Source organism: Euprymna scolopes, chromosome 2 (genome assembly GCF_053919585.1).
Source record: "Euprymna scolopes isolate OS-2025 chromosome 2, ASM5391958v1, whole genome shotgun sequence".
NCBI lineage: Eukaryota > Metazoa > Mollusca > Cephalopoda > Sepiida > Sepiolidae > Euprymna > Euprymna scolopes.
Window position 1 is genome coordinate 108,418,936 of NC_136483.1, and position 15,892 is coordinate 108,434,827.

General features: G+C 37.3%; 1 protein-coding gene across 1 annotated transcript in view; it reads left to right on the forward strand.

Annotated features, from left to right (window-relative positions):
• The window catches only part of LOC145294100 (mitogen-activated protein kinase 1-like), a 153,926-nt gene that overhangs the window by 105,988 nt on the left and 32,046 nt on the right, over positions 1-15,892 (forward strand). The window contains exons 3-4 of the mRNA XM_080141173.1: positions 5,109-5,164; positions 10,796-10,985. Coding sequence (XP_079997299.1) covers positions 5,109-5,164; positions 10,796-10,985 — 246 coding nt within the window. The remainder of the gene's footprint in view (positions 1-5,108; positions 5,165-10,795; positions 10,986-15,892) is intronic.

Genomic DNA, 15,892 nt, shown 5'->3' on the forward strand with positions numbered 1-15,892 from the left:
TGAAATATTCTTATGCAGCAAGATACGCTTATATGCTTTATTACCAAATCTCCATGTTCAAAAATCAGTTTTTTCCTTGTAATTGAATCTGATTTTTCAGTACATGTATTCTGCAGTGGTGTGAAAATGAAGACTATAGGTGAGTATAGGATTCCTAATTATGTGATGAAAACACTTACACATTTTGATTGAAAACATGAAGAAAGTGGACATAGAAGAATAACAAACCAAACTTCAAAATGTAATTTTCATATTAAAATTAATCTTGTCATTTTTGTTATTAGTGCAAGATGAGCCATTTAAATATTTCAATGCAATTAAATTCATATATGAACAAATAAACATAATGACACTGAATAAGATTAATTATTCGAGTGAAATGATATTCTTATATAACTGCTCCCCTAGAGGGCACAGGCTGTTAAGAGACACTAAAAATGTAATTTTACCATGTTATTCAACCATCAAGAGTAATCTTATCAACCTATATGAATCCTGTAATTGAACAATATAACAATTTTCTTATATATAAAGTAGGTTTAAGTTACTAGTGCAGAATGACACCACAGTATCTATACTTGTTGATGAAATTCATTTGAAACCTTGTCTTGATTATAAAGGTAGTAATATTTTTGGCTTAACCAATAACAGTAATGAAGCCACGTATATTTGCTTTTATGCTTAGTAGTATATTTTCACACTATAAGGATGTTGTGTATGTTATGACAACTAAATGTCTTCTAGCTGAGAACTTATTTGACATACTCAAACATTTAATAATTAGTTTAGAGGAGACTATCTTTAGAGTATTATCTGTTATAACATAATGAAATAAATAAAAAGCTATATTTTTCTTTTGTAGCATAGCAAAGCTTTCAATTGTATATCCAATTCTAATTATAATAAAGTTTAGACCTCTTTTTCACTTATTCAACTTAATATATATATTAAAATGCATTAGAAACAACTGGCTTGGTCAAAAAGATGAAAGTAAATGCATGATGTTTTCAAAGTTTTGTTATAATAGAAATTATGAAGTAGATAACATTCAAAGTGCCACATTTTTTTTTTTTTAGCTTGCACAAACTTTAATGCCTCGGAATCTTAATCACTTTTTGAAATATTATTACAAATTGGCTTCAGAAGTCCTTTCTTCCACAAATCTTGAAAGATAAAATGTTAATTTGGTTCTGCAAATTTTCAATGCATTATGCAGAAATTGCAGAATATATATGGATATTTTATATTTGGTGGACATTACTGAATGTAAAAACACCTTATAAAGGTTGTTGGCTTTGTAATAAATATGCTAATCCATTTAAATTACACAACGGAAATTATAGATTTGTCTCTATCTTCTGTGACTGGTTAGAAACTTGGAGTAGCATTTCTGGAAGAACTGAGGAAATTAACAAAAGACATATACTGCTTTATGACGTATGCAATTTTAGAACTAACTAAATATTTCATTAAAGAATTTAATATGATAAAACATTATCTGGCAAGTTTCAAATAGATCACCTTGAGGCAAGGTTTGACCAGTACTGGCAACTTAGTGGCGATCAGTATAATATCTCTATGCATCAAGTGTTTGAATGTGAAAAAAAAAACAAAAAAAAAAAAACCCTGAATGTTGTCAGTATTAAAACTGAGTCTTCCACTTAAGAACCAATTATTGATTTGAAGAATTTACAAGAAGCTAACTGGAAAGAAATGACAAGGGAGCAACACTTAGATGTTTATAAATTTGATGTAGATATAACAGATGATGATGTTAATCAGTGCAAAGAAGTACTTTCTGATATTTTATATTTAGCAGGTCACTGTTTTTAAGAAAATGAAATGCAATAGTTGCAAGGATTTAGTATCTGGAAGATATGCTGTGAAAGAAATACCTGAAATAAACAGCTACTTTCAGGGGATTAAAATAAAGGTTCACTGTTATATCATAATGAAATATCAATAAATTTTGTTTTGTACACTTAATAAAGCAAAGACAAATAGCCATGTACATAACATTGAATGTTTTGGCAGATGCAGATCTCCTGCATGTTGACTCTTGTGGTAATGGTAACAGCATTGAAAAAATAGAATGATTATCTGGAGCTCATCAAATTCTCTTTTAAATACTTTTTCTGGTAAGGAAAATGATAGTATTAATCAGAACAAATTAATAAAAGAAAATTTCAAACATTCAGCTAAATTGTATTTGTATTCTGACGACTGTTCTCATCTTGCCTGTTTGTCTCAAGATTTGGCGATGTAACCTCCAACTTTCATCAGGTACAGATTCCAGAATTCGACAAGGTAATGAAGGTTGGAGATTACATCATCCAAAATGCGAGATAAACATGCAAAGATGAGAACATTAGTCCGAATAATACAAATTATCAGTCCTCATCTCAAAAATTCCAAAATATAACATTCAACTAAATTATCCATGTGATTTTTCTCTAAGCTTTATTTAAAACAAAATATTTCTGCACTAGTAACTTTTGTTTGTATTTAAATTATATATTTGAATTTGATTGATTTCATTTTTATTTTTTATATTTTATCCTTTGTTTTTATTTTTTATATTTTATCCTGTTTTTATTTTTTATATTTTATCCTGTTTTTATTTTTTATATTTTATCCTTTGTTTTTATTTTTTGTATTTTATCCTCTGTTTTTATTGTTAAAATTACTTATCATTCGTTTTCATTTTTAAAATTATTCATTTTGTGTTTAATTTTTTTCTTTATTTGTTCCTTAAATTCATAATTCAGTTTTATCAGTATTTGATTGTATCCTGCTTTAAAGTTACATAATTTTACATAAATAATTTTTATATTGAATGAAGTTCAGTTTCAGTTTTGATCAAATTGGGTTCCTTTCTTTTCTTTTTAAATGTTCTAATGCTCTTTTCCAAAAGCTCTCATTCATTATTGACGGTCTGTTTAATAGATCTTGCCTACATTGCATGACATCATTTTTCAGTTAACAGGCCTTCTCTTTCAGTAGTTTTACCAATAGACAATAATGCTCCCATTGCTTGAATAATTTTTGACATCGATAAGGGCATCTGATTGAAGATGCTGATTACAAATATGCAGTAAGTTTGACTCTTTTCCACAACACATGCATACTACTTATATATATAATCAAAGGCATTATGTGTGAGTTCGCTCCCAATTTGACTCTTGGGGGGGGGGTATTTTAAAAATTTTTTACACAGGTGTACTTTGTATCTGACAGTGTTCTTGGCTAGGTTTTGTAAAGGACCCCCCCCCCCGGACCGATAATTATTAAAAATCAATAAATTGACAAAAATTTGATTCAAATAGAAACAATCTGATTTTGACCAAACTTAATACTCTGATGCAACCTAACATCACAAATGCGTTTTAGAAATTTTAGTATCGCACAAGCAGAAAGGCCCAGTGTATAAAATCAACAGTAGGTTCTTTGATAAGACGGAAGTTCAAAAGGAAGGTTTCTGTTTAGATCACAGTTGAACCATGATACTTAACTTTTGCTTTTTGAACTTTAATTCAAGCCATTATATAAAAATAATTTTATAAACTCATAAATTCTCTACAGTGCAATGTATATACTACAATGTATTGTGGACTATTTCCCTGATTTTGATGATAATGAAAGTATTTGAAGTCTGAAACATTTGATCCTCAACAACGTTGGGGTTGGAGAGGGCCCCCATAAGCCGTGGTGAAGCCAACCTTTCTGATTTAAAAAAAAACATAAAACGGGAGACCAGTACTTGCATTAAGCTGGTCTGCAGTTAAACTTGTTGCTGGCTATCTTGCTCTTGCTTGTTGCCGGATCTCAACATTTTGAACCGAAAGAGAGACTTAGCTGTCATACAAAGTGAAGACCCTGTAACATCATCTGTGTACAAATACTCCCTCAGGCGTTTGTCTATTAAAATGGTCCTGTGGCAATGGAAGTCATTTTTGGGCTCATGGACTTTAACTGTCTGAGGGAGTGGCACTCGTTTGACAAGACGTTGCAATCATCAATATATATATATATATATATATATATATATATATATATATATATATATATTTGAGTAATTATTACATGAATCCCTTTTGATAAAACAAAAAAATAATTTTTGCAATTGAGTAGGGGAGTTGAGTTTTCAGACCTGTGGATAATTCATAATCCTTAAATTATCAACTCTTACATCTGCTAATGAAGCCCCCTTGTTCTTGTTTTCCTATGTAAAATTCCATACCCCAACTAGAGCAAATAATCAATTGATTTGGTTGAAAAATAGGCGATTTCACAAATTTTGATGACAAAAATATGGTAGTGTGAAATATTCATTGACCATTATTCAATCCTGGACATCAGGTATCCATGCTAGTATAGATATAATATATATAAAATATTCCTTTTCTAAAAGGTAAAACTTGACATGTTTTCATTGCTAAGAAAATTGCTTAATTTTCTTTTCTCTTTAGTTGCGTGCAAGCGACTCTATAAGTCACTCGGTCTGTCGGTAACACTTTTGTGCTTGGCCTTTTTGGTTAAGATCAAAGGTCTGTTATTAATAGATGCTGTTCTTAGCTTTTTAAGCTTTTCTTGGCCTTTTGGCCAAGTTGGCCATGTGCCTAAGTTTTTTGTTTATTATTGATTTTCAATGTATTTTTAACATGAATAAAGGATTTAATATCTCAAAGTGTAGTATCTGTCTTACTACATGCTGTACTTATGTTTGTAACTTTGATATAAAGTGGGGGATCACTTTTCTGTATTAATTTAATGTAAAATGATCACCAACTTTACAACCAGTCAGTCTCGAAGCCATTCAAGTCATTCTCCAGATCATTCAAGTTGTTTTTGAAGGATTCCAGTTATTTTTTAAGCATTCAAGTCATTCTTAAGGTCATTCAATTGATCCTTAAGTTCATTAAAGTCATTCTAAGTCATTTACTTTTTATTTATTTAAGTCATTTCAGCCCATTTTTCGGTCATTTTTGTTTATCTTTAAGAATTTCATGTCAATCCTACATTCGCGCATTCATTCATTACACGAGAGCACACGACTAATGGCTATCGACCTTGTTTTAAGTGAATGTTTCTTTTTTTTTTGCTTGTAGGTTATCAACATCCAGGATATTATCAGACACCATTCAGTTGATGAAATGAAAGATGTGTATCCTTTTCAATTCCATAGGCACAACTTGGAATCTGCATGCGCAAAAATATAGATTGGATGTGAAGGGGTGTGTTAAAATACTGTTAAAAGCAGAATTTTTCACATATGGTTAAGTAAAAAAAAAAGTGAGAAATTTCATTAGTAGTTAGATTAAAATTGGTGGTATGTGTTCAGGATGTTTGCATCACAGATAGGAAGATTCCAGTGACACATCAGAGAAGCTTATAAAATCTTCCTCTCATTTTTGAACTGAAGGAAATTTGTGTTTGGACAGAATTCCCTCCCTCTGGGCTGAAGGAAAATTCTCAGATTCATATATATTTTCGTAATTTTGATACAAATTTAATCATTTTTTTAAATGTGACCATATGGGGGGAAAAAAATGAATTTGTCTTCACTTGCCATTTAGAATTAGATCACATTTTGTTGAAAATCAAGTCGGTCTCTGTAAAGAAAAGTGCATTTGAATACAAATCTCTACTATTATATAAAAGAAACAGAGTTTGTTCCCTATGGTAGCCAAAGTGGTTGGGCCAATTTTCATGGATTTTCACACATGTACTTTATGCATCTGGCAGTGTTTTTAGATAGGTTTTGTTTCGGAATGTCTTCAATAAGTATTGATAATCGATAAAATCTGATGAAAGAAGGAACAAGTGATTTTAACCATAGTGAACACCTTATACAGCCTAACATCCGAACTGCATTGGGTGAGTTTTATTACCACACAAGCAGGAAGGTCAGGCATATAAAATCTTTGATAAGATAGAAGCATGTTTGAAATGAATGTTTCTGTTTAGAGCACAATTGAGTCATGTTTGACTTTTGCATTTTAAACTTTAATTCAAGCTGTTTATATAAAAATAATTTTATAAAATCAACAGTACAAGTACCAAAATTTTGCCATGAAATTTGGTAACTGATCAGGAGAAACAATCTTTCTTTTGGGTGGGGTATAAAATTAACTGGTTTGTTTCTTTATTTTATTATCTTAAAAATAAGACCTCAACATGACTTATTAAACGTTAAAAACAAATTTTTCATACCCTAACTAGTAAGTAAATCAATTTTTTTTTTTTGCTTTTATCCAGTATCAATTTTTAAGTAACCTATCCAGAAAAAATATCTATTTTGCTATTTTGACTGTCTATTAAAACATAACATTTTTTTTTTTTTTTACATAGGCATCACCACTTATCAAGGCCACTCGACTATAAGGGTTAAAGAGTGTACAGTAAACAATTGGACAATATAGTAATCGTTAGTAATGGAGATTCGGTAAATTTATTAACTTATATGGAATGGCTCATCAAAAACTTGTTTACGTTAGACTTGACAGCTATATTGTAGTCAGCTGAAAAGCAGGAAAACGGCGTGCAGTTCTAAGAAAGAAGTTTTGTTCATGGAATCTATGTTTAGGTTTAGGCACAGATAAAGAGTGGGGGAAATTATTGATAATGTTTTCGGCTAGACGGGTGTTTCTTGTAAAAGTTTGGTGAGTTGGGGGAGGGCATAGATTGGAGCTCAGTTGAGCACTTGCCATGAAAATAATGATAAAGCAGACACAAACTTGCAACATCTCTTCTGTGAGAAAGAGGTTGGAGGAAAGAGAAAAAGACATCCCCTATGAGGCTACGAAGTCTATTTTGAACTCTATCAAAGCAGGAGAAGTCTTTTCTAGCAGCTCCTGCCCAGATGTGGCAACAGTACTCCATCCTTGGACATACCTGGCTCTTATATAGATAGAGAATTGCATCAGCAGTGAGATATCTACTGGATCGATAGAAAGATCCCACCATTTTTCCAGCAGCCTTGGCAACAGATTTCATGTATGTGTTCACTTTCAGATCAGGAGTAAAGGTCAATCCCAAAAGCTTGTCAAAACATGAGGCCTCTCCAAGACGAGAGCCATTCATTTCAATTGATGCCAGATGGGGATCAGTGTTGGTGATGTAAAGATAAAAGCTTGGTTTTAGATGCATTAAAAGTAACAAGCCACCTCTTTCCCCATTGTACCACTTGCTCAAGATCAAAGGAGAGAGAATCGGAGAGAGTTTAGTCATTTACGGTCTTAGATGTGCTACCATAGATAGTAGTGTCATCAACATAAATGTCTACAAATGATGTAAGGATGTGATTTGGAAGATCATTAATGTAGATCAGGATGGACAGCATTAATACTGTGAGTTTCTGATTTCTGCCCATCAACCACTACTCTTATGAACCTATCAGAGAGAAATGATTTAATAATTGAGAAGACATTTCCAGCTATACCGTAGCTGGAGATCTTGTGAAATAAACCTTTATGCTATACTCTATCAAAGGCCTTTGATATGTAAAGAGCAATTTCCCTAGAAAGGTAGCCTCCGTCGAGAGATTCGCTAATCCTATGAGATATAACTGTAAGCACAACTGCTGTAGATCTAGCAGAACGGAAACCATATTGTGTGTCACTAAGAGGGTTCTTTTTGCTGAGATAGTTGATTACTTCTCTATTTAACAGATTCCAGCAACTTATAACGCACAGGAGACTTACTGGCCTGTACTAAGAGGGAGATGAGCGATCACCTGAATTCTTAAATACAGGGCATACTGATGAGATTTTCCAGGGTGATGGGAAGCAATTCTCCTTAAGACAACGTTTTGTATGTATGGGCGTTAGTTCTGGTTGAAGTTTTTTGAGTACTATAATTGGAATACCGTCAGGGCTGATTACTTTACTGGAATCAAGATTTTTGATTAGCTTGGCAACATCACGTACAGATATTTGTATATCACATACCATGTTTTCTGATACAGAGGAAATATTGGGGGTTGGCGATCTTGGTCGCAAAGGGTAAAATTAGCTGCAAAGTTCTTGGCAAAGAGTTTGGCTTTGTCTGATGCTGACATTGGTAAGTTATCAGCAGTAGCTGTTGTACAATTGAAAGAAAGAAAAAACTTTGTTTAACCACTTACAAAAATAATAAAAGAATAGTTTTTGTTTTTTTTGCTTAAAATTCAAATTAATACAGCTTTTGGTTCTTTTATAAAATAGTTGAACCTTCAAGAAATACTGATTTTCAAATGTACTTATTTTTCGAAATTTAATTCTAGTCAGAAATGACTTTCTACCAGCCAAATTAAAAAAATAAGATTCTACTTTTTTTAGGGGATTACGATTTTTGACATTAAAAAAGAAGAAAACAAAAATAAAGAAAAGAAGAGTGGGGAATCAGGTTTACACATAAATTAATGTAAAATAATCCATTTCCTGGCCAATCTTAAGCAGTTAACCCTCTAACTACTTTCATTATTTTGCCAAGCTGAGAAGTTAGTATAAAAAAATAATTACCCTACCACTAACCCTAGGTTCGAGTGACAAGCTCACCTCCTAAAAGTGCCTTTCCTTGAACATGTCGCTTGTTATACAGATGTAGAGTTCTACACCTAAACAACAAAACCCCCCTCTCAAAAAATCCCTGCTATCTCTGACCCTAGGTATGAGTGACAAAACCCCTTTCTAAAAACCTTTCCTTAACTCTACCACTAACCCGAGTGCCAAGCCACACATAACAAGCACCCTCTTAAAACCATACAATCATTAAAAAAAACAAAAAAAAAAAAACGGGTCTTACCTCAATGAAAAATATGATTTATTTTCTATAGAAAAAAGATTGTTTAACACTAAAAAATGATAGAATGGCCTGGAAATGGCCACCATTTATTTTACATTAAATTTATGTGAGACTAACTCCTACATTAAATCCGTTCTTGCTAACTTTCAACAAGGACTGAAATGTACAATATGTCTGATTTCTTCTGTCTAAAGGTGGCATGATGAACCATGTAAAATCACACAAGGTTAGAGAAGACAAACAATTTTTTGAGGATGTGCTGCCACCCAAACCATCCAAGTATTGTAATATCTGTGAACGCAGTTTGGCACAACACTCAAAGTTGCATCACATAGTCCCTCTATAAGAATCAGCAAATACTAGCAAGTTCCCCTGCCACATCTGCCAATTTTTCAAGGTGTTAACACGTAATTACCTAATAAAGTAGAACTTCATAATTTATTTTTGAGGGGGAGGGTAACAATAATACCAAAGAAATCTTGTAATATATTGATTTTTAAACAATCCTAGTATTTCAGTTTTTGTTTTTGAACGTTTTCAGCCTAAATTCTATGCAATTATGCACAATATAGAAACTATGCATAAATAGAATTGAGTGTAATTTCACCAGCCCATGAATAGTGAAAAACTGCAAATATTGGATGCAGTTTTAAAACATCTATGTGAGATTATATATGGCACTAAATGCTTCCCAAACAGTTTCTAAAGACTCTTCTTCATTAATACCATAATAAAGTAGTAATATTTCATACAATTATGTATTTCACTAACGTAGTAATGATAATGTAAATACATTTTAATGTTCTGCAATAATCAATTTGAATCAAAAAGAAACTTAAGTACAGGAGGACAATAACACCACATAGCATAGTTACCCATTGTATATAACTGTACCATAAAGTTGTTTTCAGTGCGTTAAACTAGATCTAATACTGTTTACTGAGCATTAATTTTTATGAATGTATAATGCTAGCCCGGAATGTGATGCGATAGGGTTAAGGAGCCTAACCCGCGAATAGGTGAGGGTATACTGTAGTACCAAAAAGATGGTACAACAAAAACGAATGTAAATTGGCTAGTAAGAATCAAAGTTTTTTTTGTATGTCAGTTTAAATGTTATTTAGGTCTAACTTTCAAAATCTTACAAAGTAACTTTATTAGAAGGTACACACGCAAACCCAACATACGCTCTACTATCCAATACCATGAAGTGAAGAAATATTTTGAAGCACAACTTTTTTGCTTCAATTCTGACTTGCAATGGAAAACTTACATAAAGTCCATTGCCAAGAACACTGGAAAAATGGTTGGATTGTTTTACGACTATAGAAGGTATTTTACTCTCGACTGTCTACCTGTACAAGTCAAATACATCCTAAGATGGAGTACTGTTGCCACATATGGAGAGAAACTGTTCAAAGCACTCTTTCCTGCTTTAATAGAGTACAAAACTGGCTTCGAAATCTAGTAGGTGATGTCTGTTTCTCTTCCTTACTACCTCTTCCTAACAGACGAGACATTGTTAGTCTGTTTTTTTTTTTTTTTCTATTTTTGTGGAAAGTGTTTGATTGAGCTTCAATTTATGGTTCCCCCTCCCTTGTAAAACATTCACAACACTCCTCTAGTTACAACCACTGACAATTACCCATACTCTCTATGCCTAAAACTAAATGAAAATTTCATGAATAAAGTTTTTTTCCTAGAACTACTTGCTTGTGGAACACAATACTGCAGGGCTGCTTCCTAGCTGACTATAACATGGTTGCTTTCAAGTCCAATGTAAAGAAGTTCTTTTTGAGCTGTCTTTGTAATTTCCACCATTACTCATCATTACATTCTTGCCTCACCCGACACTCATCAACCCTTATCCTCGAGTGGAATTTGGGCCTTGATAAGCAGTAACTCCCAAGAAGCTTCTTGAAACATTCCATAACTTTTGTTTTGATATTTTGCAAGTGTTTTTTTTTTCTTTGTGTGGTGATTATTATTCCTTTACCATGTTTTTTCTCAGTTACATTGTCCAGTCGTTGATGGAGACAGATATGTACAAGCTGTTAAAGACTCAGAAACTAAGCAACGACCACGTCTGTTACTTCCTTTACCAGATCTTGCGTGGTCTAAAGTACATTCATTCCGCTAATGTCCTTCATCGTGACTTGAAACCAAGCAACCTTCTGCTCAATACCACTTGTGACCTCAAGGTAAGTGCTGCCTACAAAGACATCGTCCTTCGTAACGTGTTAAAAGCATTCTCTTAATCCTGTTTGTTTATAAAATGTCAGCTGGAATCCCCATCCAAGAATGAATGTGTCATAAGACTTGATTATTTGCGGACTGTTATCTTCATCTTCATAGTTGTTGTTTACCACGTTTGGGCCAACTATTCATCTGGGCTTCTTCAGGTGGTTAATCCCAACGGAAAGGGAAGGCTGGGTCTCTTAACTGTATCCACAGTAATTACTGCCTTCCATAGTTGTTGTCTCACCACATTTTGGCCAACTAATCCTCTGGCCTGCTTTGGGTAGGATTGAAACCACTATCTTCAGACCATGCTCACCTGGTGAAACTGCAACAACTATGAAGATGAGGATAAGTCCACAAATAAATATAAAAATTACTCATCTCAAAGGATTCCTATAAAAACATAATATGCAATCAGACTTATTTAGAATTTACTTAAAAGGTTCTAAATGTTATATATTGAATGATCTTGTAATATTATGGAACCGGTATTGCCAAAAATTGATGCAGAAATAAGTGAATGACAACAAAAAGACCAGCAGATCTATTTAAATTCATCGAACGAATGATACCATGGCAATTAGTTGTTAGATTCTGGGTAACTGGATAATAATCAAGGCTTAAAATAATGTGCAATGCATACTTTAATAAATTCAAGTATGTGGCCAGTTTCCAGCAAATTTTCACTCCAATCCATAAAGATAAAGAGTACATGCTAAATACAATCAAAATATTCAGTTTATCTTATAGAAAGAAATATTGCCTTCCATTTCTTGAATATATTGTGAGAGAAGCAAAACGTCTCATTGTGACATAGGAAATTATTGCATTTCTTGAACAAAAGTCATATGATCAGTGAAATTATTCTATCAGGATGGTGAGTTTTCGTGTCTGGCTTAAGACATAAAAAAATACTAAGATTTTGATTCAATTGTTGTATAGTCTGTCTCTGTAACGATTTCTTTCCTAGAACTACCTGCTTGTGGAACACAATGCTGCAGGTCTGCTTCCTAGCTGACTATAACATGGTTGCTTTTCAAGTCCAATGTAAAGAAGTTCTTATTGAGCTGTTTTTGTAATCAAATTCTACTCAATTTTCACTATTACTCATCATTGCTCACATATGTATAATTGTTTGTTGCACTTCTACGAAGATGTGTGCTGCTAAATAAATATATATACTTTAGCTTGTTCCAGCCGTTTGACAATCAAACACAGACGGTTTCATAACAAAATTGTTTTTATTTAAATATAATTTTGCCTGCAGTGATCGTTGGACGTTTCAAGCAAGGGTGGTGAAAAAGACTAGGTTACAGTTGACAAACTAACAACATAATGATTGTGCGTCTCGGAGGCACAAAGGCTGTTCTTGGCCTTCGGGACGGGATCAAAGTGTAGTATCTGTTCTCTGATACATACACAGCGATAGTCAGTGTTGTTCTGGCGACACATTCTCGTGGCCGGCGAGCTTGTTGGGTAGCGTTCTGTCCGCACCCCCACTTTGTCTGTCTTTCTCTGCTCTCCCCCCTCCCCCACGGGGGGGGATCCGAGCTGATAATTTACGACCTTCCCGCGAGGGAGGGTCGGAAACACTTTCTCTCTTCCCTCCACTAACTTCCCACTCCCTCTCTCAGTTCTATCTCCCCTCTTGCCGCCTTTGGCGCCACTTCTTTTTGGCGCCAAAGTCGGCTCCAAATTTGGACGTCGACTCCACGTCACTCATTTTGGTGAATTATACAGGGAAGAGAGAGCTTCTTTCAAAAATGGACACCCCCAGCCCGGGGACCACCAATACCGATACCCCCAGCCAGGGGGCTACCACAAGAAAAACTGCTCCCCAAGAGGACGACTCCCCAACAGGGGAAGCAAAAAGCAACGGGGCATACCGCCCGGACACTAAACCAAAGGACGCCCCTCAGAAAGGAGAAAACTCACCAGCAGCTCCCCAAGAGGGCGACTCCCCACAAAGGGGAGAAAAAACAATGTTGGACGGGGCATCCCGTTCCGACAACAAAAATCAAGAGGCAGTAGCCCCAAAGGACGATAAGGGAGACAGTGCTCCCCAAGAGGGCGACTCCCCACAAAGGGGAGAAAAAACAATGTTGGACAGGGCATCCCGCTCTGACAACAAAAATCAAGAGGCAGTAGCCCCAAAGAACGATAAGAGAGACAGTGCTCCCCAGGAGGGCTACTGCCCCAAAAGGGGAGCAAATCAAGAAAACGAGGGGGCATACAGCCTAAACCTCCCCAAAACAAAAGGGGCAAAAGCTCCCAAAGACAATAAAGAGGACAATGCTCCCCAGGAGGCCGACTCCCCAAAAAGGGAAGTATTTCCTGGAAGAAGTATAGAGCAGGGAGAGTCGGTCCCAAAGGAAAGCGGAAAGGAAAATGCCCCTCAAAATAGCAACCCTTCCGCCAAGGAACAGCAAAAACAGTCCAACCTCACCAAAGATCCAACACCAACAAGAGGGTCGGCATGGGGGAAGACTGTAGAGAAGCAACTGTCCCCTCAAGAGTATAGAGACTTGTACTTGACCAAGTACAGACAATACATAGAGGGGGCAGAAATTAAACCAGTGCCAGGCGCTTGGGAGGCAATCGAAGACAGAGTGCTCTCCCTCATCATCTCGGATATGCCGGAAAACCGCCTCCTAGGGATGAAAAAGGAAGACATGGCAGGGCTCCTACACAAGCTAAACATCCCGGTATTATACCTGTACCAGAGGAGCTACGCCATGTGGGACATCCTCCTACCCACCAAGGAAGATGCGGAGAGACTCTCCCTACAGGAAATTAAGTATGGGAGAACAAAACTAAAGCCCGAATACCAGGGCAGGACAAGGACCCGGGTGCAGGTATTCAATGTACCTATGCAAATATCAGCAGAAATCCTGGGATCCTTCTTCACACAGTTCGGCGAGGTGGAAAAAATAACCCCAGTGCGGTCGAAAACCGGCATGCACTTGGGCAGCTACACTGTGGCCATGAGGCTAAAGAAAGAAGGCTTCCAGGCGATACCAGCACAGCTGACATTTAAGGAGGCAACTATGACAGTAGTAGTGGAGGGGCGTCGTCCGCACTGCTGGTTTTGCCAAAAACAGGGTCACATGGCCAAGAGCTGCCCTCAAAGGTCAAATCCTACTCAAGTGACACTAAAGGCGGTCCCAACCTCTGAGACAGCACCAGTGTCCAAACAGGCTGTCACAACTCCTGCAACCAGAGCACCAACCCCAGCACCGAGGAAACCCAAAACTGTGCAGGAGCCCAAAGGGGAGGAATGGATCACGGTAATGAGGCGGAAACGGAAGCCCACAATCCCATCTGCCACCGTCCCACAACCAACCCAACAACCGAGGCAGCAACAACAACAGCAGCCTCCACAACAGCCGCAGCAACAGCCATGGCAGCAGACACAGCAGCAGCAGCCAAACCAGCCGTTGAACCAGCCGCAGCAACAACATCAGCTGCCGCGGCCAATTCCACAACCAATGCCACGAAAACAGCAGCAACAACAAAAACAGCAGCAGCAGCAACAGCCAGAACAGCAGCAACAAAAACGGCTGCAGCAACCAGAAAAGCAACAGCATCAACCGGAGAAACAACAATTAGAGGAGCAGCAACAACCAACGGTCCCCACACCAATTGAGACGGGGATCAAGCGAAGAAAACACTGCTCCTCTGAGGATGAATCTGCTAGTGAGAGGGAGAGGAACTCAACCTCACCACTCCCCGGTTCATTCAAAAGAATAAAAAAGAAAAGGAAAGGGGAAGAAAAGGCAGCCCCCACTCCCTGTGAGCATACACCACCTCTAACAACAACACAACCCACTTCCACCCCCATACCACATACTGCACCAACACTAGACACCGCACTAACACCAACACCAACATCAGACACCGCACCAACACCAACACCAACATCAGACACCGCACCAACACCAGACACTGCACCAACACCAGACACTGCACCAACACCAACACCAGACACTGCACCAACACCAACACCAGACACCGCACCAACACCAACACCAGACATCACACCAACACCAGACACCGCACCAACACCAACACCAGACACCACACAGACACTCGTCCCCACACCAATGCAAATTGAGCCGCCATCCCAGAAAGAAAAGAATGAACCCGGGAGGGGGAGAGACCCTTCAGATTCTCCCACTTACGGACTCACTCCAACAGGGACTCTCGCCCTCGAAACGAGAGAGGAACTTTGTTCTGTAGACCCCCTGTCTGTGGCAATGGGCGTACCACACCGGCAGAGAAAAAATTTAAAACCTCTGCTGGACTGCCAACAGATAGGGGGAAAAGACGTTAATGTCCCCTCTAATTTCCCGGACGCCCCACGGCTAACAACTTTCGTCAGGCTTCCTGAGGCCTGCAAAACCAACGTGTGGACAATGCTGGAAGCCGCTGAAGGGGCTGGTCCGGGAATTGAACTGATTAGGAAAAATGACCCTTCCCTTGAGGAACTCGCAAAACAATGCAAGGGAAGGGTCCCAGTGTTGGTCCATCCGTCACTCTATAGGGCCCTTAAATTGACTTACCCTTTGGATGTCGGCGGCATTGTGAGAGAAGGTCAGGACATGAAAAACCTGACCACCTTGAGCATTGCACACAACGTCGGTGTCCTTTCCCCGGCTGACTTCGGAGCTGAGTGTAACACACCTTAAGGTAGGTACCATGGCTTTGAATTTGGCTAGTCTGAATGCGAGGGGCTTGAGATCATCGGGCCGGGCGGCTCGCCTCCGGCACGACCTCTTGTCCCTGGGAGTGGATGTCGCTGCGATTCAGGAGACGCATTTCGTTTCCTCTGTGGACTGTCAGGTGCTGGCCCGAGACTTTGAGGTTT